Genomic DNA, 23,305 nt, shown 5'->3' with positions numbered 1-23,305 from the left:
ACCGGGAGGGGCGGCGAGGGGAACCATAGAGACGGTGGGGCGGGGCGGAGCGGCGCGGCCGCGGGCGGGCGGGCGGGCGGGGCGGGCGGCGCGGGGCACTGTGGGCCGCGGGCGGTGGGATGTCGGGCGGCGCGGCGCGGCGGTACGTGGCGGCGGCGCTGGGCCGGGCCCGGGCCCGCGGGCCGCCCCCGCTCTGGGAGCCGCCCCCCGCCCGCCACCTGAGGGCTCTGGGCACCGGGGGGGCAGTGGCGGCGCTGCCGCCGTTGCTGCTGCCGCCGAGGCGGCACCTCTCGTCGCGGTGAGGCCTGTGAGGGGTTGGGTGAGGGCAGGGGGTTCGGGGGGACAGGCGGTGAGGGGGTGATTGAGGGTGAGGAGAGTTGGGGTCTGTTGAGTCACTGGGGGAAGACTGAAAGAGCTGGGGGCTGTCAGGGTTGATATATGGGAGAGGAGGGGATTGGGCTAAAGGGACAGCTGGGTGAGGGTGTCCGGGGCAGTGGGGAGAGGGGACACCGGCAAAGGGTGGAGGGCAGGGGAGGGACTGGGCTGCTCAGTGCATAGCGGGGCTCTTGTGGGGTGCCCGAGGGACACACAAGGTGGGGAGCAGTGTCCCCCTGGGCTGATACTGCAGCCCCTGCAAACCCTCCAAGCTGCCTCTCTGCTCCCAGGAACCGTCCCGAGGGCAAAGTGCTGGAGACCGTGGGGGTGTTTGAGGCCCCGAAGCAGCACGGGAAATACGAGACAGGCCAGGTAAGGGGTTCTGGGGGGCACTGCTGACCCTGCGGGCTCCTGCCATAGGGATTGGGCAGCTGGGGGATTTCCTGTAAGGAAAAGTCATCAGCAGAAGGCCGGGAGTTTCACAGCTCGGTGCTCCTTGTCTGTGCTGTGTCTGCAGTTTGTCAGTCATCTGACAATAGCAGCTTGATAAGAATCTGCAGCACAACACAACTGTTGTACAATGGCGTTTGCTCCACTGTCTTGCTTTGGGGTTTTCTCCCTCAAGGATCCAAAGAGACAATCAGTGAATTTGAGAAATAAGAACAGAACTTGTAATTCCTGTCCTGAAGACTCTCAGATCTGTTTGTGAGCAGTCTCTCCTTTCTGCTGCTCTGTTACTGCATTACTCATTTAATCCTTCCCTTTTATGGGATGGAGATGACATGGATTTCTTCTCCCATCCCAATCTCTCTTGGTGCTCTGGGCCATCACAGTGGTGATTCTCCCTGTATCCCCATCCCACACATTAAACTTTTTGCAAATGTTTGTAGTTTTACCCCAGATAACAGATTTTTAAAATAATTGAGCTGCAATTATTTGTTCCTTCCAGCTCTTCCTTCACAGTGTGTTTGGCTATCGAGGAATAGTCCTGTTTCCCTGGCAAGCCAGGCTTTATGATCGGGATGTGGCTTCTCCTGTCACAGAAAAGTAAGGATTTGAGAATTTGGACTGGTAGATTTGCATTTTGTAGTGAATTACCTTTTTGGGGTAAAAAAGTGTTTTTAAGGTGGGGCACTGGCATGGGTTTGTTTGCATGAGTGTAAACTAGGAGAGGTCATTAGAGAGATACTCAATACTTAATAATGAAGTATTATTAATTAGAGACATGATGGAAGTATGAAGGATGACAGTGTGTGTATGGAGGAAATAAAAATCAATTTAAAATTATGCTAATGGTATTTTGTATTATACAAAAAGACCCTTTTTGAGTTAGATCCATGCTCCTGTGTTACCATTTGGAGGCTGTTGTAGGTTGCCAGTGAGTTGGGTTTGTCAGCTTCCTCCTCAACTTCAGCCCACTAAGCCAAGCTCATCCTTCTTGAGTTGCTGTTCAGTTCTCTCCCCTCTTGCACCTGTGTTTCCCCTGGCCTGTGATGAGTTGTGCTGGCAAGGAGTGAGGATCAGAGAGAAAAATCAGAAGGCAGTAGGAATATCCACCCCAGAGAGCAGCCTGCACTGAGCAGGAAAAACCTCTGAGCTGTTGGAGCTGTGTCAGACACCACTGGTGGTCATCTCAGCTCGTCTGTCATTGTGTGGGTGGCTCGTGGGGCTTTGGTTTGGGTGCAGCCAGATGATTACAGGCTGCAAAATGTGGCTTAAAAAAAAAAAAAAAGTTTATAAGTGCTTGGTCCTGGTAACAAGAATTTGCTGCCATCCTGGGCTTGAGCTCAGAGCTTTGCTTTTCTCTTTAGGAGCGAGAATGTGGCAGGCCATGGTTCCAAAGAGGTCAAGGGTAAAACACATACTTACTACCAGGTGTTAATAGATGCCCGGGATTGTCCACATATAGTAAGTAATGAGTAATGTTGGTATTGAAACTTGAGTATCTTCTCCTGCATGAGTGGTTCGAAGGGACAGGCACTGAAGGAAAATTGGTTTGGTGGCTAACTGGATTGGTTAGGATTTTTGGATACATTTGTTCTCCAAGGCATGTTTTCCCTGAGAGAGATCATCTGGAATGTCATACAACTGTTTTCTGGATCATGTTTCCCCTTTCCAACCTCCTTTCCTCTTCCTGGTGCTGTTCCCACACTGTTGCACACAGGTCATTAGGAGTGAGAAGCACTGAAAATGCTTCTCACTTGTCTGAGTGGGGAGTTAGTCCAGAGGAATGAAATTGAGAGAATTCTGAGGTGAATTGGTTAAATGAAATAAACATTATGTGCTTTATAAACCACACTGATGAGCTGAAATATGACTGGAAACTGTCCTGCAGCAATGCACACAAAGACATAAAGCTCCCTGTTTCTCAGTCCCAGAGATCACAGACAGAGGCAGTGACGTTCCTGGCAAATCATGATGACAGCAGAGCCCTCTATGCCATCCCAGGTGAGTGAAATCCTCCTGCAGCCTCTGCTCCTTGTGAGGTGAGGTCAGAAAAGGTATCAGTGGTCAGCCCCTGCCAGTGAAGCAGCAATTCCTGCCTTGGAAGGACATTCTGTAGTGGATCTGTCCATAGCTTAGGGCTGTGCTGGACACAACAGAGTGACTAAAGTACAGGAGGCCCTTTGGGTCGCTGCAAGTTGGGCCCTCTTTGATCACACACAGCCATGTCTGATTTGAGCTCTTGAGGCACAGATCCCATACCAAGTTGTATATGGGCTGTTCTGCTTTGTGGTCAGGTGGATTTATTCCTGTCCTGGGCATTTCCTGCCCAGAGTGCTTTTGGGGCAGTGCAGGCACTTTGCAGGGCAGTGTGTGTTTATCAGAGGAGTCACTCCATGAAAAATCTCACAGGAGAACACTGCCAAGAGTTATTCCTGGCACATCCCCCCATTCTTCATTGCAGTTGTGATATTAGCTTTGACTTCTGCTGCCAAAGTCCTTTTTTCTCACCAGTGTGATCAATTTTTCTGCCAGGAGACTTCTGTGCTACTCTCTGCTGGGGAAGTTCCATAGCTTTTGGGGTTTCTTTTTCAGGTTTAGACTATGTAAGCCATGAAGACATCCTTCCCTACAGCTCCACTGATCAAGTGCCCATCCAGCATGAGCTCTTTGAGAGGTTCCTCATGTACGACCAAACAAAAGGTAAATTCTGGCTGCACAGGGAATTCTCCAGAGTCAGATAGTGCTCTATAAAAATGCCCAGTGCTCTATAAAAAATACCCAAACCCCATCATCTTGGATATGGTACAAAAATCATTTCTGGCTTGGGGTTTGTTACAGTAAAGCTGCCCTTGAATATATTTTTTTTAAACCACGTGAAAGGAGTTGTGTTGAGGGGAGAGCACTCCAGCTACAGCGTTTCCTCTCCCCTTTCCCTCCCCACAGTCCCACCTTTTGTAGCAAGGGACACTCTGCGTGCGTGGCAGGAGAAGAACCACCCCTGGCTGGAGCTCTCAGATGTGCACCGAGAAACCACGGAGAACATCCGTGTCACAGTTATCCCCTTCTACATGGGCATGAGGGTAAGTGTGCTGCTCTGGTAATTCTGCCATTTGTTTCACTGGCTTGTTTTTGTAAGACTGGTTTGCTGCCTGAAGGCACCTTCTGCTTACTGGAGAAGTGACATTTAACCACAGTTGCCATTTTGTTCTCGTGGGTATAAACATGAAACTGTTTTGTGTTATATTTTTGGAGAACATCTCCTGCATATTGGCTTTAGCTGGTTATCAGTAGGATGAGAAATAACCTGTAATGTTCTGCACAACAGTGCTAGCAAGACATTTGGGAAGACTTTTGAATTGGTCCTGTTAGTGCCTCAGTCACGTGAGGTGAGGCTGGGGCCATCTGCTCTGTAACAACAGCCACGTCTGTTACCCTGCCCAGTGATGGGCTGCAGCTCCCTGCCCATTTCCTGCCTCTAGTTTGGCTTAGAGGGTTTGGCTAAAGCCTTCTGGATTTAGCTGATAACCGTGTGCTCTTTATAGCACAGAACTTCACGTGGACCATCCAAAATAATGCAGCCCAAACAGACTCCTGAGTGGGAGAGCTGGGAATTCCCACAGCAGTTTGTGATTTCTGAGCACGGCTGTTGGGGAGCCTGAGCTGTGGCAAGTGCACGTTTTGGTGTGGATTTGCAGCTTTTGTGGAGTGCAGCAGATGTTTGTCAGAAAAACAGGTGCCCAAAGGCAAGGAAAGGGGTGTTTTTAGATCTGTAGAAAGTGCATAATTAACAAGGAGATGAACCCTGGGGGTTGTCACGAGCTCCTTGCAGATCTCCCACGTCATGATTAGTTTAGAGCAGAGGCAGTGCCAGGCTCTGCTGATGGAAGGCCTCAGAGAGCAGCTGTCTGTGCTCATGTGAGTTGTCTGCGTCACCCTGGCACGGAGTGAGAGCCCCTGTGCTGGTGCTGTGGTGACAGCTGAAGAGGTTTTTGGCACCACACGTCCAAGGGCAGCTGCTAAAGTCTTTTGTTTCTCTTGACAGGAAGCCCAGAATTCCCACGTCTACTGGGTAAGTGCCTTTTGTATCAAGGAGCAGCTAAAGGGAAGGAGTTAATTTGCTGTGGCATCACTGCAGTGTGATAAGCTCTGAGGGAGAGTAGCCTTTGCCTGGCAACTGTTTCCCCAGTACCAGCTGTAGGTTATCAACAGCTTGCAGCTGATTCCAGCTCTTGATAAGAGCCTTTCTTCTGCTCAGTGGCGCTACTGCATTCGCCTGGAGAACCTGGACAGTGAGGTGGTGCAGCTGAGAGAACGGCACTGGAGGATATTCAGCTTGTCTGGCACCTTGGAGACAGTCCGGGGCCGTGGGGTTGTAGGAAGGGTAGGTACCATCCAGCCTTTATTTTTGGGAAACATGGCCCTTTGCTGGAGTTCTCTCACTTGGTTGTGTGGATTTGCCAGTAAATTGCTTAGCGGGCACTTGAAATAGATGGAGTGGGAAGCTGGCAGTGAAAAAAGTCATGTGAGCTTTTCATCTGTTGTTTGTCTGGGTGAGTTGAAACTTCACACTGAGTATTAGAGAGTGATCCTAAATGACTGGTGGTTGGAAAACTGGAATAATAACAGGATTCTGGTGCTACTCAGTGGACAAATTGTTTGCTGTGTAATTGAGAGAAATGCTGGGGTGTAGGTTTCTGTTTGGTTTTGTTTCATGCTATATAAATTTCCTGTTGGTGCCTATTTGTGGTAGAATTGCTGATGCCCAGTGGTCTCTTGTTTTCTCAGGAGCCAGTTTTGTCCAAAGAACAGCCAGCATTTCAGTACAGCAGCCACGTCTCCCTGCAGGCATCCAGTGGTCACATGTGGTAAGAAAAGAAGCCCTAATTGCTGCAGCAGTGTTTTGGGTGTAGGAGCCCCCAGCAGTGAGCTGGGGTGCAGCTTGCAGCCTGGGGTTGTGGCTGAAAGCTGGGTGGAAGTAGAGAGGACAGGGCATAGTTGGTAGCTAAAATCTGATGAGCTTCTCTCTAGCTGTATCCTAGTTAGTGATAAGATGATGCATTGGTTCTCTGCACCAGGAGGGGTTCCGGGATCATTTTTCCTCTTGCTGTGGGTTGTGCTAGACTGGATTTAAAGACATGAAGCAGTTATTCCTTTTGTCCTTGGTGCAAGAGCCAAGGCCTTGTGCTGGTGATTTTCTCAGCAGCAGGGATGTGTCCTCTGCTATCTCCTTTCTGAGAGGATTGGGCTTAAACTCCATCTCCATGCACTTCTGTGTCAGGAATTGACATGCAGGGTTTTCCCAGTTTAAACCAAGCAAGGACTTCAGTCTAACTGGTGTTTAAGTTTCTTCTCCTGTAAGTGCAGGGAGGGAAATGCCCAGCTCAGTTGTTCTTTTCCTGTGCCTTGGGGTTAAAGTAGCTTCTCTTTATTTGCCTTTTGGCTCGGTTAGCACATTTAGTGCCACCTCTGTGTGGACAAGGATTGCACAGCCACCTCTTGCCTTCTGTATGACAGGTCCTTCTGCATTTTTTTAAGGAAATCTCTTCAAAAGTTAGGTTGCATTTGAGTTGGGAAAAGCAGGAGGGCAGCTTTTTGCATATAGGGTGTACCTTGTTTGCCATGTGAAGTGTTTTGAATTGCCTGAATGGATGCCCTGGGGAATAAAACCAGATGATCTAGGAGTTTTTCCCTCTCTGCATACATCCTGAAGACAGAGACAAAGGTTCTGCAGCTCAGAAGCTGCTCAGCTTGACTTCTGGTGTTCAGTTGTGTCCTCTCTGTCCTGAGAACCTGTTAATTTATCTCCACGGCCCTCTTGCCCATGTTGTGTTCTGCAGTACAACTGTCTGTAGTTCAGAGCAGTAAACAAATGGTTGTACCAGGACAGGCAGGTTCAGCTCTGAAATGCAAAGCTGAAGCTGTTCCAAATTACATCTGTGATGAGATTTCTTAATGCCATAGACAACCAGTGGAGCTCCTGCCAAGAAACACAAATCTGAATTTACGTGTAACCAGTCTGTAAAAATAGCTCAGATGGCTCTGTGTCCTGGGGAGTAGGAGTTGGGTAAACACCACTGCAGGTGCATGGAGGGTGCTTGACTGCTGTGGGCTGCAATCATCACAGCTTTGTGCAGGAAATGTGTCAGGGATGTGCTGTAGAACTGCCCAGGAGTCCTCCATCAATGAGTTATGTTTCCAGCTGAGCCCATGTCCTTGCTGCTGGACCAGCCTTGCAGATGCATCCCCAGGATGTTGAAGAGCTCAGGTCTTACCTTTTTGCTGATGCTTCCTAGGTGTGTTTGGCCCTGGCCTCAGTGTGACCTCTGCCATTATTTTTGCAGGGGCACTTTTCGATTTGAGAGGCCTGATGGCTCCCACTTTGATGTCCGAATCCCACCCTTTTCCCTGGAAAGCAACAAAGATGAGAAGACCCCTCCCTCCGGCCTTCACTGGTAGATCAGAGTGCCCAGAGCCACGGAGGCCTGTGTGTGTTGTAGACCTTTGCCTCCCCTTTATGCTGCAGCCAAGAACACGGAGCTTTTAAACATTTTAAACCATTTTTGTTTTAACTATTGTCTGCCAGGGAGGCTTTTTTTGGAACTTTACTACTGGCTCTTCTCTCAGGCTGCTTGTAAAACATAAGCTGTGTTCCAGGTAACCCTTTCCCTCTGTGACACCTGCTGGGTTTTTGGGGCTGGGGGATGTAGATCTGTGCTGCTGCAGAAGACTGGCCCCCCTCAGCAGGCCTGGACCCTTTCCAATGTGTTGTGACTTCTCTGCAATGTGAGGTTTCTCTAATAAACTGGCCCTTCCAGTTGCAACCAGTCTTCCTTCCTAAGCCAAGGCCATGGCTTTGCATCCAGCCTGTCCCAGCTTGTTGCTCCCCCAGAGTTCTTGCTGCTTCAGAAGCAGCTGCTCCTCCTTTAGGGAACAGGAATGTGAGCTCAGCTTTCCTGCAGTGCAGCTGCTTTTTGGGATTCAGCCAGGGTTGGAGCAGCCTGTGAGCTGCACTCATGGCACAGCTTGTCTGGGCTTTGTGCTGTGATACAAAGCCTGTTCTTTTTGGAGAAGAGGGTGCAGAGGGGATGAGGTGGGTGACATATGGTGCTGTCACAGTGTCCTGTGCGTGCAGAGCACCAGGCTCTGTGCTGTGATGGCACAGGAGAGCTGAGGGAAGCCTTCCCCCTGCCAGGGCTTTGCTGCAGGGATTTCCACCTCAGCAGCTCCCCTGCTCACACTGTGGCTGCATCCATATTTTCTTGGTGGTTCCTGCTTGTTTTCACCTGGAATGCTGTGAGGCAGTACTTGGCTTTCTGCTCCTGCTTGCTCTGCTTGGCAGGCTGTGATTTTTTTGGTGGCATGTGTCTGGAGGGCCCTGCAGGACTGTGAAATCCCTGTAAGGTGACAATGTATGGATGTATGGGAAAGCCAGAGCAGCTCTGAGGATTGCAAAGATCATCAGCCCCCGTGGTGTGGGACCCTTCTGGCTGCCTCTGGGTATCCAGACTTCTGCATCACTCTTGAGGCAGGAGTACTTGGCCTTGTGATAACCCTAGAAAGTTTCCAACCTTCCTCCTTTCCTAGTCTTGCATAAATGACAAGGTGTAACTAACTCACAGGGTGTTTTCCTTGATTTAGAAGTATCCCAGTTATTCCCTCTTCCCTGGAACCCCCTCTGAGCAGCCTGTTTGCCTTTGGCTCTGGAGGGCAGAGCTGTGAGCAAACAGCCATGGGGGGAGACTCTGATGCTGTCCCATCAGGCAGTGGATTCTGTTTAGAGAGACTCAATCACTGCAGCGTTTATCTGTCACCAGTCTCTTCAGTTTTGTGTCTTCCTTCCTCTCAGGTAGTCCGTGCTCAAATTTAGACTTTCAAAGGTTCAAACAGCCAGCCTGCTTTTAGGGGTAGAAAAGGATCCCTAAAGACCAATCACAGCTGACAACCCCACATTGCTGCTGTCATGCTGATTTCCTCTCAGGAGGAGGAGGTGGGAAGACGCCTCGAGTTCAGAGGCAGCAGGAGCCTGTAGGAACCTGCTTTTCCCTTCCCATGCAGCTGCCCTGCCCCTCCCTCGAGTTACCTCAGCTTTCCTGGCGATTGCAACACCCTTGTGAATGTTTAACCCCGCTGCTCCACCCCGAAGGGATGGAGTGATCCCGGGGCAGGCTCTGCTGGGCTTTGGGGTGATGTCCCATCGGGGCTGAGGCAGGAACGGACATTCCTGCCTGGATAATCATTGGCGAGACCGAGGTCACCGCGGTAACACACCGGGGCACCGCAGGAATGTTTCCACTCCAGCAGGCTTTGCCGTCCTGTCCTGGCGCCTGGGCGCGACGCCAGAGGCTCGGCAGGGCCTTTCCCCAACCGCTTCATCCCTCCGGTGCCTTCCCGGAGCGCGGCCGAGCCCCGTCCCCCTCTCGGTGTAAATACCTGTACAAAGAACCAACCAATAAAGCGCTGAACGAACGCCTCTGCCTCCCGCCTCTCATTGCCCAGCTACGGCCATAAGCCCCTGCTGCTCTTCCCTCCCCGCCCCGGGGTTCCTTTCCCGGGTCTCCTTTCCCTTTCCCGGGGTTCCTTTCCCGGGGCTCGGTCCCGGTCCCGTCCCTCGCGGTGCCCACGTGGATCCCCGCAGTCCCCGTCGCGCCGGAAGTGACGCGAGGCGAGCGCGCCGAGGCGGTGGCGGCGAGGCGGCAGCATGGTGATGGCGGCGGCGGGCGCGCACCGGCCCGGGCCGCTCAAGCAGCAGAACAAGGCGCACAAGGGCGGCAAGCACAGCGGCTCCTCGCAGCGCCGCGCTGGAGGTGAGGCGGGACGGGCTCCCCGCGGGTTCCCCGCTGCCATCGGCCAGCCCTGACCGTTCTCTTCCCCTCCCCAGGCCGCGTCCCCGTCAAGGCCCAGCCCCGCCGGCGGCTCCGCGATCTGAACAGGGTGGACCGGCGGCATCAGGCGCTGCAGCTCCGCCGGCAGCGCAAGGAGGCGGTGAGGCACCGGGGGAACCGGGCCGGTTGTTGCGGGGGAGCGGGAAACGGCTCGGTTCGAGTCTCTACCGGAGGGGGCTTGAATTGGGGCCGGGGGGTCCGGATGTAGGCGGTGCGGCCGAGCCGGTTTGGGACTTTGCGGAGGAGCGAGCGGGTGCCGGGCCCGGTTGGGTTTGGGTCAAACGGAGCATTGCGGAACGGACCGGGTGCGGTCGGGCTGCGGCGTGGGGTAGCCTGGCCTGGTCCGGGGGCGGGAGAGGAGCCGCGCTCGGGTTGGCATTCAAGCCCTGCCCGTGTGCCCGCAGGTGCTGGCGGAGAAGCGCAGCCTCGGCAGCAGGGACGGGCCCCCGCACCTCGTGGTTGTGGTGCTGCTGCACAGCAGGGCTGCGGCCCAGGACTCGCTGCGGCTGCTGCAGAGCCAGGACTCGGCCGTTGTCCGTGCAGATGAGGGCGGAGCTGGCGGCTTTGCCCTGCTCTGCCCCCGGCTCAAGCAGCGCTGGCGCTTTGTCACAGCCCAGGCAGGTGAGGAGGTGCCGCTGTGGGTTAGGTTCTTGGTTCTGGTGCCTCTGGCAGCCCCACTAATGGAAGTGTTTTGGGTGCAGGGGATCTCCACGCTGTTTTAGACCTTGCCAAGGTTGCTGACTCCCTGCTATTCATCCTGGACCCTGTGGATGGCTGGGACAGTGAAGGGGAGCACTGCCTCTCCTGCCTCTTCGCACAGGGGCTGCCCAGTTATGGTGAGAAATGTTTTTGGTTTCTGGGGATGCTTCATGGAGATTGAGTGTCACAATAATTAAATTTCAGGGCTCTGTCACCTTAATGGAGATTGAGTGTCACTGTAATTAAACTTCAGGGCTCTGCCACCTTCAGTGAAAATAATATTTTTCTTATGTTGAGGTGGAAGTTCTTTCATTTCAGATTATGGCCATTGCTCCCTGTCCTGTTGGGCACCACTGAAACCAGTGAAACTCCCTTTGTACCTTGTGGTGCAAATCTGGCCATTTGGGCTGCTGACATCCAAATATTTGCCTGTGTTTGGTAAAAAGAACAGCAGAAAGTTTAGGATCTGATTCAAGCTCTGTTTTCTGCTCGCCAGCTCTGGCTGTCCCAGGAGGCACTGACCTGCCCCCTAAGAAGAGGATAGATGCCAGGAAGAAACTCTCCAAGTGCATTGAGAAGCGTTTTCCTGAGGCCAAGCTGTTCCCACTGAACACAGAGCAGGAATCCTCGCTGCTCCTGAGGCACCTGAGCTCCCAGAAGCAGAGGCACCTGGCTTTTCGTGCCCGCCGCGCTCACCTGCTTGCCCGTGCTGCTGAGTTTGTGCCCAGCCAGGACAGTGACCTGGTGGGGACTCTGAAGGTGTCTGGCTTTGTCCGGGGACAAACCCTCAACGTGAACAGCCTGGTGCACATCGTGGGGCACGGGGACTTCCAGCTGAGCCAGGTGGATGCTCCCCCTGACCCGCTCTCTTTGAACCCACGCGTGGTTAAAGGACAGAAGAGGAGTCAGCAGGACATGGAGGTTCAGGTGTGTGGGGTGAGAGCTTTGTCAGTCCTTTTAGAACACAAGGTTTCTAAAATTTCATTGGGGAAAATACACCTGTGGGAAATATGTGGGTGAGGAGAGGGGAAAGGGAGTTTTGTCTGTGCTCTGGTGCTGGGCTGAGGTTCTGTGCCTGCAGTGTGTAATGAAAGTTATGTCACAACATCATGAAGGGAGTTTCACCTGAGACTGACTGCAAGCTTCAGTTGGGTGTGCTCAGATCTAGGAGCTTTGCTCTTGTCCTTCAGGATGACTCTGGAAATGGTGCTGTTGAGATGGAGGAAGATGTCAAGGTGCTGATGAAGGCAGATCCAAGCAAGCAGGAGTCTCTGCAGTCAGAAGTGGTTCCTGATCCCATGGAAGGGGAGCAGACATGGCCCACTGAAGAAGAGCTGCAGGAAGCAGAGGGTGAGCAGAAGCAATAGTTCTGTATTTCTTCCTTGTCCGTCTTAGGAGGGTTGTTAGAAACTTCTGTCACCAGGGTGGCTGTGAAGAAACATCTTAGTTGGGGTGACTTCCATCCCCAGTCCCATCAGGTGGTTTGCCTGGCAAGTTAGCAGGTTTTGGCCGTCCTTACAAATTCTGTGCTGCAAAAAAAGCAATTCTAGTCTAGATCTGGTTTTGGCTATTCTGATGCAAGTGTTGCTGAGGGGAAGGAGAACTGTTCCTGTACTAACCCCTGGTGGGAATCCTACAGATTCTCTGAAGGCAAACAGGAGGGTGGTGAAGGTCCCCAAAGGCACATCCAAGTACCAGGCTGCCTGGATTGTGGATGATGGAGAAGAAGGCAGTGAGAAAGATGATGATGAAGATGATGATGATGATGAAGATGACGACATGGATGATGATCTGATGGAAGAGGCAGTTTCTCAGGTACCTCCAAGGGCTGATAGTACAGGTGATCTCCAGGCCATTATTGCATGTTCTAGGAAGATTCTGTCCTATGCAAGGGCATGGTGCAGAGCCAGGACTTGCCTGGATTTCCACTGTTAAATCCCTGCATGTATCACATTCCTTCTTTGGCCTGTTAGACCCCAAAATGATGGGCTGGGGTCCCAAATCCCACAATGTGAGCACACCCAGGGTGCCAGTGCTGCATGCACTGCTCTGTGTGCTCACAGGCTCTGTGCTGCCCTGTGCCAGGAGGGGGAGAGCGGTGAGGAGGAGGAGGAGGAAGCTGGGGAGGAGGAGAGTGAGACCATGACCATGCCCGAGTGCCTGCGGGATGAGCAGTACGACGAGAAGATGGAGGAGGATGAACAGATGCTGGAGAGATACAAGCAGGAGAGGATGGATGAGATGTTTCCAGATGAGGTGGACACCCCACGGGATGTGCCTGCCAGGGTCAGGTAAGAAATGGGATGCTTTGCTGGGAGAGGAGCTGGAAGGTTCCTTTCTGTTTCATTTGGTGAGGAAGCCTGTGATGTCTTAGCCGTGGTGTCTGAACCTGGCTGAAGGACTCTTGTGAAGACTCTTTTTGGCTCTGAGGCTTCCATTGCAACCACTGGTTGGCAGGGAGGGCTGGGTCCTGACCTGGGAGAGAGAGGAGGATGGCCCTGAGGCAAGGACAGCTTGTTTGGGGATTTGGTTGCTGGTTTTAGCTCTCTTTGCACTGACATCTTTCCTGAGGGCTAATGTTTGCTTTGCACCCTTTGTCCTCCTTGAGGCTGTGAGACCCTACAGACCACAGCTGGTGGTGAAGGATGGGATTCACCTCAGTTGGTGAAGTAATTTGTCTTTCCTGCTCTCTGTTTTCAAGGTTCCAGAAGTACAGGGGGCTGAAAAGCTTCCGGACTTCTCCTTGGGACCCCAAAGAGAATCTTCCAAGGGATTATGCCAGGATCTTCCAGTTCCAGGACTTCTCCCGAACCAGAAAGAACCTCTTCAGGCAAATAGAGAAGGAGGAGACTGAGGGAGCTTCGGTAATTCCCTTTTGCTGATCCCTTTCCCTATTGTGTTCCTTTGCTCCCAGTAGGAGTGACTTATCAGGGAGGTGGTTGGGTGGATCTTTTGGCCAGCTGGTTCTTAGTAGGAAGCCCTAAGTTCAGACAGTTTTCTCCTGGATTCCCTTCCTAATCCAGGCACATCTTCTGACACTTTTTTTCTGTTGAGAGAAGTGTTCACAACTGCTCCTGTCTTGGCAGGTGGGCTGGTACGTTACACTTCATGTCTGCAATGTCCCTGTCTCTGTGATGGAGAGCTTCAAGGAGGGGAAACCCCTGGTTCTGTTCTCACTGCTTCCCCATGAACAAAAGGTGAACACAAGGGATATACCTCGGAGGGATGTGCAGCTCCCTGTTCCTTCAGGCTGCATGGCCTGGGGAGGGTCTGGCTGCAGAGGGTTTGGGCTGAAATGTCCCCAGATTGCTCCTGTTTCAGAGGGTCTGGCTGCAGAGGGTTTGGGCTGAAATCTCCCCACATTGCTCCTGTTTCAGAGGGTCTGGCTGCAGAGGGTTTGGGCTGAAATCTCCCCACATTGCTCCTGTTTCAGAGCAGGTCGGAGCACGCAGAAACTGCTGGAGGGTGGGTTAGGAGAAAGTGTCTGAGCCTGGCACTGGTGACCAGTGACCTTTTGGGACCCCATTTTCCAGGACATTCATCTCTGCTGCAATGTCCTGTTGTTTTCTGCTGCCCAGCAGCCCCTGACTGTGCTGCCTCTTGCAGATGTCCGTGTTGAACTTCCTGGTGCGTCGGCACCCGGGCAACAGCGAGCCAGTGAGGGCCAAGGAGGAGCTGATCTTCCACTGCGGGTTCAGGCGCTTCCGAGCATCCCCCCTGTTCTCCCAGCACACCTCAGGTTTGTCAGGGACTGGGTACAGCAGGAGTGGGGTTGGGAATTCTGGAGCAGGAAGCCTGTGATGTCTTAGCCGTGGTGTCTGAACCTGGCTGAAGGATTCTTGTGAAGACTCACTCCTAGGCTCTGAGGCTTCCAGGGCAGGCACTAAATCATGGGCAGTAGAATGGCTTGGGAAAGGTGGTTCACTGATCCAGGCAAGGTCCAGGTTCCATGCCAGAGGATCACCTTCATTCCCAGATACTCAGTGCCAGTAGAGATGGGGTGTTTGTTGAACAGGGAACAAGGAGCTCTGGGGTTTGTCACAGCTCTGAGGGCGGCTCTGGCCTGAACTTGATAATTTCTGTTCTGTCCTAGCTGATAAACACAAGCTGGAGCGTTTCCTGCGCCCAGATGCTGCCCTGGTGGTGACTGTCTATGCTCCCATCACTTTCCCTCCTGCCTCAGTGCTGCTTTTCAAACAGAGAAGTAATGGTGAGTTAATAAATGCTGAGGAGGTGATGTCTGGGAAACAAACTGTCCCCATACCCTGCTTATAAGTGCATCTCTCCAGAAAGTATGACTTGAAAAAGCTGTTTCCTTCCTGCTGTTTGAGATGAGCTTCTCTCCATCCCTGTTGTCACTTATTGTCCCTGCTGTGGGGTTGCTCTGGGCCTGCAGCCCTTTGGGGAAGGGGTTTGTGCTGGGGAAGGGGGGTGATGGAGGCACCTGCCCTGGTGAAATGGTGACTCTGTCTGGCAGGAATGCACGACCTCATTGCCACGGGCTCCCTGCTCTCCGTGGACCCCTGACAGGATCGTCATCAAGCGCCTGGTGCTCAGTGGCCACCCCTTCAAGATCTTCACCAAGATGGCTGTTGTGCGATACATGTTCTTCAACAGAGGTACAGCTGGTCTCTGGTGGGAGGAGAGGCTCTGGAAGTTCTGTCCCTGTGTTTATGTTGGTGCAGCACAGCCTGTTCCTTACCTGCCTTTTGTGTTTCCATCTCCAGAGGATGTGATGTGGTTCAAGCCCGTGGAGCTGAGGACAAAGTGGGGACGCAGAGGGCACATCAAGGAGCCATTAGGTAGGTTTGATTTGGTGTTTATCTCTGTGTTGCTGGCATGGTGTGATCCTCCTGTGCCTGAGAGACTGCTAATGGCCTCTTCTGCCCTCTGCCTAGGGACCCATGGGCACATGAAGTGCCACTTTGATGGGCAGCTCAAGTCCCAGGACACGGTGCTGCTGAACCTCTACAAGCGTGTTTTTCCCAAATGGACTTATGACCCTCATGTCCCAGAGCCTGTGCCGTGGGTGAGGAGTGAGAGTGCACTGCCAGAGCAGGAGGTGGAGATGGAATGAGTCTCCAGCATGGCTGGAGTTTGTGCCTTGGCTCCCTGGATGCTGTTCTTGGCCCGTGCACTGTGAGGACAGCACTGATGCCTTGGACGTGTTACTGCTGGGGTCTGTACAGGGGCAGCTGCGTCGCCAGCTGCTGCTCAGGTACCAGCTATAGCTATTTATTTTAATGGAAAATGTCAAAAATGCCTAAGTGCCTCTGTCGTGGTGGTGGCCAGGAGGCTGTGAGCACCCCTTGTCCACTGACCCCACTGGGATTGTTTCAGTCCCTCATGCCCAGCCACCTGGGGTGAGGGGGATTTTGCTGTGTGGAGGAGTTTGCTGGCAGTTCCTGTGCTGCTGAGAAAGAAGAGCCAAGTAGCAGCTGGGGAGGGTGACTGAGTGCAGCTCTCTGGAGGCCTGGGCCAGAGCAAGGCAGCTGGGGAGGGGAGAACAGGCAGTGCTTTGTTTCCAGTCCCCCCCCACAGAGACCAATGCCAGCTTCCCTTGTCCTTCCACAAAAACTCCCAAACCTTTGGACTTGATCTGTTTTTAGTAGCGCACAAACCACCGCGCAAATTCAGAGTGAGGTTTTTCATTCCTTGAAACACCATCCTCATTCTGCTTTCCCAGAGAGGTCTGTGAGCCAGGTCAGGGCTCTCAGGTCCACGTTTCCCCCACACAGCACGATGCAAACGTTCTGCACGTCCCGGGGGACGGCCTGGAACTGCTCCGAGAGCACAGCCGCCAGTCCCACGCCTGCTGTTGGCTCAATCAGCAGCTTCATCCTTTCCCACACCAGCCACGTGGCTCGCTGTGGGGACAGGGCAGCAGCTGTCAGCCCAGCAGCCAGCACAGGCTGCTCCAGGGCATCCCTGCAGCACTCTGGGAAGGGAGGGCAGAGCTCCCAACAGCCCTTTCCAGCTGGAGACAGCGTGGGTGTCACAGCTGCAGTGGTGCACGGGGGGTTTGTGCTGCTTTGGGAGTGTGTTGGGGTGAGAGCAGAGGGGCAAGGCAGGGGTGGAGGCAGCTGCCTGCTGGCAGCTACCGTGAGAAGGGAGCTGGGAGCCTTTACCTTGATTTCTTCCTCTGAGACCGTCAGAACATCATCAACCAAATCCCTTATGATGGGCCACGTGTTGGGCCCGATGCTGGTTTTTACAGCGTCTGCGATGGTGTCCCGCGGGTGGAGGTTGGGGGTCAGCTCCCCTCGGACCTTGGATTGGTAACAGTCATCCACATTGCTTGGCTCAGCAGCAAACACCTTCACATCCGGCCTCAAAGCCTGGGGAGAGCAGGAGGAGCCACTGGGGTGACACCAGTGTGTGCCTGTCCCCTGTTTCTGTGTGTGCAGGGGACTAAGCAGGCCCTGCTGCTGCTGCTGCCATGCAGACTTTCACTGTAGGGTCTTTGTGTTTCTAAAGTTAAAAGCTGCTCCCTGCCTTGAGAGTCCTGCCCTTCCCACAGGGAGATTCCTGGATGAGCTGTTGCCTACCTTGATGGCGACTGCTATTCCTGCAACCATTCCTCCACCTCCCACAGGAACCACCACTGCATTTACCTGGGGTGCCTGTGCAGAAAGGAGTGTGAGGACTTCTGACACTTTCTGACCCCTTCTTGCTGTGCCCCTGCAGGGGCTGGGCTGTGCATTTCCCTCACCTGCTCCAGTACCTCCAGGGCGATGGTGCCTTGCCCTGCAATCACTGCCAGGTCCTGGTTGGGGTGCACCAGGACTCCTCCTGTCTGCTGGACTACATTGGATGCTGTCTCGGCTCTGGACTAAGAGAAAGCACAGCAGTCACCTCTCACTCTGCCTGGGCAGTGTCCCTGGCCCATCTCCCCTGTGCCTTACCTTGTCACTGGGGTCACATGGCACCAGCGTGGCACCATAGGCACGAATGGCATCTTGCTTACACTGCGGGGCAGTCCTGGGCACCACGATGTAGGCAGGAATCCCTGTGGCATGAGACAGGAAGTCAGTCCAACATCTCAAAAGCCACAGCAACCAGCTCAAACTGCAGGAGCAGGCAATGCCTTGCCTATGCCAGCTCCTGCATGGGTTCAGGAGAGGGATCTCCATCCTCTCCAACAGAACCAGCTCTGTATTTACCCCGTGCCTGCCTCTTGGAGCAGGGTGGGGGGTACAGGTTACCTTCTGCCTGGGCAGCACAGGCGAGTGCCTGCCCGTGATTGCCGCTGCTGTGCGTGACCACAGCGCGGGGCAGCTCCCGGCCCGTGCGCTGCCGCTCCTCAACGAGGCTCCTCACGGCGTTCAGGGCTCCGCGGATCTGCAGGGAGAGCGCAGGGCTGGGTGTGCTGGGCTGAGTGTGCTTCCTCCTCACACCACTCCCTGAGCCCTGGGCAGCACCGTTCACCGCAGGGAATTAACAGGGCGGCAGGAGCTGGTGGGTGCCGGCGCAACGCGAGTTTCCCTCTTGCAAAAAGCGACCTTTGCCCCGGGGCTTCGCAGTGCCGCCATCCCCGCGCACCTTGAAGGATCCGGTCTTCTGCAAGAGCTCGCACTTGAAGAGCAGCTTCCTGCCGGCCATGCGGTCCAGCCCGGCGCAGGTGAGCAGCGGGGTGCGATGGATGCGGCCCCGCAGCCGCCGCTCCGCATCCCGCACCTCGCCCAGCCCCAGCGGCGGCGGCGCGGCTCCGTGCGCGGCCATGTGCGCGCCCCGTGCGCGCCTGCGCGCGGCCGCGCGGGCGGTTTGTCCCTGCGCGGCCGCCGTCGGCGCCGCCCGCCCCCGGCGCTGCCAAGATGGCGGAGGGGCTGGAGCGCGTCCGCGTCTCGGCCGCCGAGCTGCGGGACATGGTGGCGGCGCAGGCCCGCGCGGCCAGCGGCGGGCGAGGTGAGGGGCGCCGGGAGCACTCGCGACCCGCTGCCGGGCCGGCCCTGCCGCGCACAGGCGGCTGCCTGCGGCCGCGCACGGCCCCGCGGCCGCGCTGCGCCTAGGGTAGGGCTTGGGGCAGAGCTGCCGCCCCGCCGGAGCCGGTTCGGGGCTGTCCGGGCTGGGAGCGCACGGCACCGACCACGGGGAGCCTGCAGGGCGGGCGAAGGCACCCGGAGCGGCTTTGCCCCGCGATGGTCGGTCCCAGCCCCTCGGGGTCCTCCGGGCCGAGCCCTCGGTACCGGCGGGGTTCGGGGCTGCGGTACTGAGAGGGGGAAAGTTTAGGGAATGCAGCGGGGAACAGCCCGGCTTTGGTGGGGCGTTTAACTGCGGGAACCGGCCTGGGCTCTGTAACGATTTTTTTTTTTTTTTTAAATACGGTTAAAGGAGGAGGAGAGAAACGTTACCGGATTGTGAGCAAGGGGGAAAGGCGCCTTTGAGTCAAACGGTCCGGTGGCAGAGCGGGCGCTGCTGGGGATGGCAGCTCCTGCACCCACAGCAGGCTGGTGACTGCTGCTGAACCTGCCGTGATACAACTTTACTCTTGCTGCTTGTGCTCAAGTCTGGTGGTGTGCTTTGAGGAAAAACCTGTTGCAGGATGGGATTTGTAAATGGATCAGGCCAAGGATTTGGTCAGTTGTGTTAGGCTTTCTCATTTTCTACTCTTATTCTGTGATTTCCCATAAATACTGATGTAGATTTTCAGATCTGGCAGGCTGTTTGCCTTGACTTGAATATTTGCCATGGTATTTTTTGGTCCCTGGGAATAACTTTCTTCTGTCTGTTTTTCCTCAGAAAACATGAAGGAGGCGAAGGAGCCGAGGCACCGCAAAGACAACAGGCGCCCAGACCAGGAGATTTACAAGCCTGGCCTCTCCAGACTGAGGAGCAAACTTGTGTCACCAAAGCAAGAGGCCTCAGAGAAGGAAAGGAGCAGAGCTGAGGAGGGCAAGGAGGAGAGTGCTGGGGACAAGGACTCTGTGGGAGTGGGAGCTCCAGCTGTGGAGGATTGTGACAAAAGTGATGGCCCCAAGCAGAACGGTCCTTCACAGGAAAAGGAAGAAACAGAGACCAAAGGTGGCCTGCAAAGCCAGGAAAACTCATCCAAGCAGCCCATTGTGGATGAATGGTGCCCAAAGGCCCCCAGGAGAACCAAGAAGCCAGACCAGCAGATCTACCAGCCTGGGAAACGCCTGCACTCTGCTGCTAAAGAACCCTCCCTGCAGTCAGCCAGCGAGGAAATCACCGGGAGGATGGAGCAGCTGAAAGTTGAGGGAGACGAAGAGACTGAGAAAAGCACTGCAAAAGACAACAACAGGAAAATCAGATCCAACAAGGAGGATAGAGAGGGGAGCCAGGCAGGGGAAGCAATGAAAGCCTCCAGGGGGGATAAAGGGAGGCGAGCAGAGCGGAGTGACAGGGTGAGGAGGGCGGGGGATGAGGTGCTGCCAGGGAAGCTGGGCTCCACCAAGCGCTACTCGCGCACGGACAAGCGGCGCAGCCGGTACCGCACCTGCAGCACCAGCTCAGCCGGCAGCAACAACAGCACGGACGGAGCCCTGCTCGTGGATGGGGTGGAGAGGAGGCAGGAGCGTGCCAGGGAGAGGATACGTCCCAGGAAGCAGCTCTCTGTGTCCTCCACAGATTCCCTGGACGATGACAGGATTGATGAGGCTGAGGTGTACGTCTCCAGCAGGAATTCAGACAGGAGGAGGCATTCGGAGCAGAGCCGAGCTTCCAGGAGTGAGAGTGAATGGAGCAGCAATGGCAGGGAAGTCAAGGGACCCTTTCGAGTGACATTTGACAGCAGGACCATGAACAGGGACATCGGCCTGGCAGATACAGATAAAAAAAAGTCCCTGAAGGCCTCTGAGGTTTCGGAGGCAAGCAGCCAGAGCAGGGAGCCCCAGGGAAGGGGCCGTGGGATTCTGTTCCTGCCTGCCAACACGGACCTCTCTGCCAGCTCAGTGGGCGTCCCTGAAGCCACTCACCCTGGCCCCAGGCTCCTGCTGGGCGGGGCTGGCAGCAAAGGCCCCCGGAGCCGGGGCCGAGGTGGCACTGCCCGCCGCCTGTGGGACCCAAACAACCCGGACCAAAAACCCGCCCTGAAGAGCCAGACTGCTCAGCTTCACTTCCTAGACACGGATGATGAAGTGAGCCCCACCTCCTGGGGGGAAACCCGCCAGGCCCAGCCCTCCTATTATAAATTCCAAAACTCTGACAACCCCTTATTATTACCCTCGTGCCTCCGGGCAAGGCCCCCAGTATCCCTACGGGGGATATTCCCTGCAGTATCCTATGGGTCCAACCAACGGGGTGTACCCAGGAGCTTATTACCCTGGGTACCCTGGCCAGGCAGGGCAGTACCTGTGTGGCCCACTCCCTCCTACTCCTCTGAGCCCTGAGATGGAGCAGCAGATGAGGAACATGCAGCAGCAGGAGCTCAGCAAACTCCTGCGTGAGGCTGGGAACCAGGAGCAGCAGCTCAGCAACCTCCTGTCCAGAGACCGCATCAGCCCGGAGGGGCTGGAGAAGATGGCCCAGCTGAGGTTGGTGGGTGGGCTGTGGAGGGGGGAGTGAGTCATTTCCAGGGTGAAAATTTCCAGGAGAACGGTGTCTCCTTTGGGGATCTCGGTGGCTGGGAGATGTGGCACTGGGTTGTCAGTTTTTGATGTGCTGGGTCTGTTTGTTGTGTGCCAGTGGTGCGTGGGTGGTGGAAGGAAGCTGTGGGTGAGGATGGATGCCACTTCCCTGTGGCTTCTTGTGCTTGGTGAATGCCTTGCAGGGACACAGAGGAGCAGGACAAGCACCTGCTGCACATTTTTGGTTCTTCTGGCTCTTGCTGGAGCTGATGCTTCTCAGTTCCAGTGCTCTCAGTGTTTCTTGTCAGACTTCTGCTTTCTTACCTATCCTTAGTGTGTGCTCAGGAAGCATTTTGTTGTTCCTGGTGCTGTCAGTGGCAGTGCCTTTCCAGTGCTGTGTGGTTTTGCTCTTGATGCCACTCAGCGTGGTGACACTGCAGTGGGAGTAGCCCGGTGATGCCAGTCTGTCAGGAGACAAGTAACACTGTTGCTCTGGGGGGTGGTTAATATGGCTGTAACAAGTTTCTACTTGGCATCTTTCACGTTTATTTGTGATCTCTGTGTCTGCAGGGCTTCTCTGGAGGCTGTTTTTCAGAGCTGACTGACAGCAAATCTAGCAAGTGAGCTCATTTCAGGGCTTGTTCTGTGTTTTGGGCACTTGCTCTATAAACCACGGACTGGAATATGTCTGTGATTGAAGCAGCACTTGAGGTTTCAGGTCTTCCTCAAGGAGCTGAGGTCAGCCAGAGCTGTTGTGTGGAGGGAGAGGAAACACTGGAGTGCTGCTGTGGCTGTGGAAGCCCCCCCTGCCCTGGTGGGCACAGTTGACCCTGTCCTTGCTGGCAGTGCCCCTTGTGTCCTGCCTGTGTCCAAGTGCCTGCTGCCAGCTGTGTGGGGACACTTACATGGCATCCATCTGTGGAAATGTCCAGTTTCCTTGGTGTTTGTGCTGTCCAGGTGTGTGTGCAGGGTTTGGGGACTGTGTAGGGTCAGGCAGCCCATCCTGGCTCTGTGCTTTGGGCAGGAACCCATCAGGATCCTTCTCTTATCCTGTCACGCTCTTCCAGGCATTCCCATCTGGCTTTACTCCAGGCTTTACCATCCACACTCTCTACTGTTTCTTGAGTACTTGAAAGATTATAAGGAATAAGGCAGGAACAGCTGAGATCCCCTTTACCATTAACTTGCCCTACATGTTTCAGAGCTGTTCCTAGCCTGCAGCTATTTTATTAAATTTGAGGGAGGAATTCTGCTCCAGCATCCAGGCAGGGCTGTAGGCAGCTGAGAAGGGAATGTGATTCCTGGGACTCTGAGGCTTTATTTCCATTGTTCCCAACTTGTCCATTTTTGAGGAAGCAGAGTCTGTGACTCTGCCGTGTATTTTGGTTGGATGGGAGAGGAGTGGGGATCATTTTAATGGCAAGATCTGTGTTGCCCTGTGATTCTTTGTGTTCTGGTTCCTGGCCCAGACCTTGTGCTCAGAAGGAGCAGAGCCTTGTGTGTGTTCAGAGCAGTGTGTGTGTTCTCTGTGTTGGATCAGGAGACACTTGTGCCTTGCTGTTGGCAGAACTGTAACCTTGCTCCTTGCACTTTGCCAAACCTTGCTCCATTCTGAGTCACCTGTACAAGGCAGATGCTCCTTTTGGATTTGCCCTCTTGGAGTTGGATTGCAGCAGCTCCCACCTCCCTGGGGGCTGTGTGTGGAAGCAGTGAGTGCTGCTGGCAGCTGGATGTGAGCAGCAGGTGGCTCAGCACGTGTTCCCTGTGCTTCTGGGCAGTTGCTGTTGCATTGACCCCTCCCTGACTGTGTTTTGCTGCAGGGTGGAGATGCTGCAGCTCTATGAACGGTGCATCCTCATGGATATTGAGTTCTCTGACACCCAGAACGTGGACCAGTTGCTGTGGAAAAATGCTTTTTACCAGGTGATTGAGAAATTCCGGCAGCTCCTCAAGGACCCCCAGGGGGAAAACGCCCAAGAAATTCGGAACAAACTGCTCTTGCTTCTTGATGAGGTAAGAAGAGAGGGAAACATCTCCAATTCCACTAAGCCTTTAGGTGGGATTGACTGGTTTTTAGAAAGGGATGGTGCAATGGGGCAACTGGTCATCTTGATCTTATTCATGTCATCCTTATGCAAAGAGGATGCTCAGACACATTATGGTTTAGTGGGGCAGGTGTAGGTCGAGGTAGACATCTGTTACAATTTAAACAAGCTTGTTTTGGTGTGTTTGTGTTAATTAGAAATTTATTTAAGCTAAAATGAAATTAATGCCCTGAAGTGAAGCTAAACAGAAGCATTCATGGAGGTGTTTGTGGCAGCTTTACCGAATTTGCTTGGAAATTATTCTGTAAAACTGCAGCTCAGTTTAGTCTTT

The 23,305-nt window shown here is 54.2% G+C and overlaps 4 protein-coding genes and 2 non-coding genes across 6 annotated transcripts in view; 5 read left to right on the top strand and 1 right to left on the bottom strand.

The window, feature by feature from the left end:
• Nucleotides 1–116: 116 nt before the first annotated feature.
• POLDIP2 (DNA polymerase delta interacting protein 2) lies at nt 117–9,288 on the top strand. Its single transcript, XM_036395421.2, has 11 exons — nt 117–298; nt 666–747; nt 1,325–1,422; nt 2,187–2,283; nt 2,748–2,823; nt 3,415–3,522; nt 3,766–3,902; nt 4,865–4,891; nt 5,078–5,203; nt 5,608–5,687; nt 7,164–9,288. Exons 1-11 carry the CDS (start codon nt 120–122, stop codon nt 7,276–7,278), a joined length of 1,125 nt encoding a protein of 374 aa, XP_036251314.1. The 5' UTR covers nt 117–119; the 3' UTR covers nt 7,279–9,288.
• Nucleotides 9,289–9,350: 62 nt separating this feature from the next.
• On the top strand, nt 9,351–15,665 carry TSR1 (TSR1 ribosome maturation factor). Its single transcript, XM_036395420.2, is given in 16 exon segments — nt 9,351–9,626; nt 9,701–9,804; nt 10,109–10,325; nt 10,406–10,540; nt 10,900–11,330; nt 11,594–11,753; nt 12,043–12,218; nt 12,489–12,694; nt 13,105–13,267; nt 13,490–13,600; nt 14,010–14,142; nt 14,497–14,613; nt 14,881–14,924; nt 14,926–15,022; nt 15,131–15,205; nt 15,302–15,665. Coding segments are annotated over 16 exon segments (2,454 nt in total). The 5' UTR covers nt 9,351–9,520; the 3' UTR covers nt 15,481–15,665.
• On the top strand, nt 12,755–12,845 carry LOC118694390 (small nucleolar RNA SNORD91 family). Its single transcript, XR_004981417.1, has one exon. It is a non-coding gene; the product is annotated as a small nucleolar RNA SNORD91 family (small nucleolar RNA).
• On the top strand, nt 14,190–14,282 carry LOC118694391 (small nucleolar RNA SNORD91 family). Its single transcript, XR_004981418.1, has one exon. It is a non-coding gene; the product is annotated as a small nucleolar RNA SNORD91 family (small nucleolar RNA).
• Nucleotides 15,666–15,990: 325 nt separating the features above from the next.
• On the bottom strand, nt 15,991–18,125 carry SRR (serine racemase). The gene is made up of 7 exons (XM_036395373.1): nt 17,946–18,125; nt 17,609–17,744; nt 17,309–17,412; nt 17,116–17,235; nt 16,952–17,026; nt 16,532–16,741; nt 15,991–16,270 (listed from the first exon to the last, which is right to left on the bottom strand). The coding sequence occupies exons 1-7, from the start codon at nt 18,123–18,125 to the stop codon at nt 16,073–16,075; spliced, it is 1,023 nt and encodes a 340-aa protein (XP_036251266.1). The 3' UTR covers nt 15,991–16,072.
• A 92-nt stretch (nt 18,126–18,217) lies between these two features.
• SMG6 (SMG6 nonsense mediated mRNA decay factor) overlaps nt 18,218–23,305 on the top strand; it is a 105,394-nt gene continuing 100,306 nt past the window's right edge. The window contains 4 exon segments of the mRNA XM_036395419.2: nt 18,218–18,308; nt 19,143–20,572; nt 20,574–20,896; nt 22,750–22,942. Coding sequence (XP_036251312.1) covers nt 18,218–18,308; nt 19,143–20,572; nt 20,574–20,896; nt 22,750–22,942 — 2,037 coding nt within the window.

Source organism: Molothrus ater, chromosome 21, assembly GCF_012460135.2.
Source record: "Molothrus ater isolate BHLD 08-10-18 breed brown headed cowbird chromosome 21, BPBGC_Mater_1.1, whole genome shotgun sequence".
NCBI lineage: Eukaryota > Metazoa > Chordata > Aves > Passeriformes > Icteridae > Molothrus > Molothrus ater.
The sequence above is the reverse complement of the archived record's forward strand: the minus strand, read 5'-3'. Positions and strand labels throughout refer to the sequence as shown.

What these genes read in the sequence shown, in the direction of transcription:
- SRR (XM_036395373.1), bottom strand. Translation starts at nt 18,125, where the DNA reads ATGGCCGCGCACGGAGCCGCGCCGCCGCCGCTGGGGCTGGGCGAGGTG. An exon ending in CCCTGGAGGTACTGGAGCAG is followed by an intron (nt 17,027 to 17,115) that starts GTGAGGGAAATG and finishes CTTTCTGCACAG; the next exon opens with GCACCCCAGGTAAATGCAGT. An exon ending in TCTCAGAGGAAGAAATCAAG is followed by an intron (nt 16,271 to 16,531) that starts GTAAAGGCTCCC and finishes CTGTCCCCACAG; the next exon opens with CGAGCCACGTGGCTGGTGTG.
- POLDIP2 (XM_036395421.2), top strand. Translation starts at nt 120, where the DNA reads ATGTCGGGCGGCGCGGCGCGGCGGTACGTGGCGGCGGCGCTGGGCCGG. An exon ending in AGGCGGCACCTCTCGTCGCG is followed by an intron (nt 299 to 665) that starts GTGAGGCCTGTG and finishes CTCTGCTCCCAG; the next exon opens with GAACCGTCCCGAGGGCAAAG. An exon ending in GCATCCAGTGGTCACATGTG is followed by an intron (nt 5,688 to 7,163) that starts GTAAGAAAAGAA and finishes TTATTTTTGCAG; the next exon opens with GGGCACTTTTCGATTTGAGA.